Below are 222 nucleotides of genomic sequence, written 5' to 3' on the forward strand. Positions count from 1 at the left end.
ATGAAATTGGAGGACATCATGCTGAGTGAAATAAGTCAATCACAAAAGGACAAATATCGTATTAGTCCGTTATTGTAAAAGTTAAGGAAAAGTTTATCTATTGAAGGAAATTTTCTTTGTTGGTTACTAGGGGTGGGAGGGTGGGGAGGGAACGCTGTTATATAGATAGAAATAAATATTGATTTGGGTGAATAGAAGGGCAATGTACCAAAGGTGAGTGAC

General features: G+C 36.5%; 1 protein-coding gene across 1 annotated transcript in view; it reads left to right on the forward strand.

Moving 5' to 3' along the window:
* The first annotated feature begins 202 nt into the window (after positions 1–202).
* The window catches only part of KCNU1 (potassium calcium-activated channel subfamily U member 1), a 245,574-nt gene continuing 245,554 nt past the window's right edge, over positions 203–222 (forward strand). Inside the window, 1 exon segment of the mRNA XM_007935054.1 lies at positions 203–213. Within this exon segment, the coding sequence (XP_007933245.1) occupies positions 203–213 (11 nt within the window).

This window comes from Orycteropus afer, unplaced genomic scaffold (genome assembly GCF_000298275.1).
Source record: "Orycteropus afer afer isolate SDZICR_OR568_19922 unplaced genomic scaffold, OryAfe1.0 scaffold00024, whole genome shotgun sequence".
NCBI lineage: Eukaryota > Metazoa > Chordata > Mammalia > Tubulidentata > Orycteropodidae > Orycteropus > Orycteropus afer.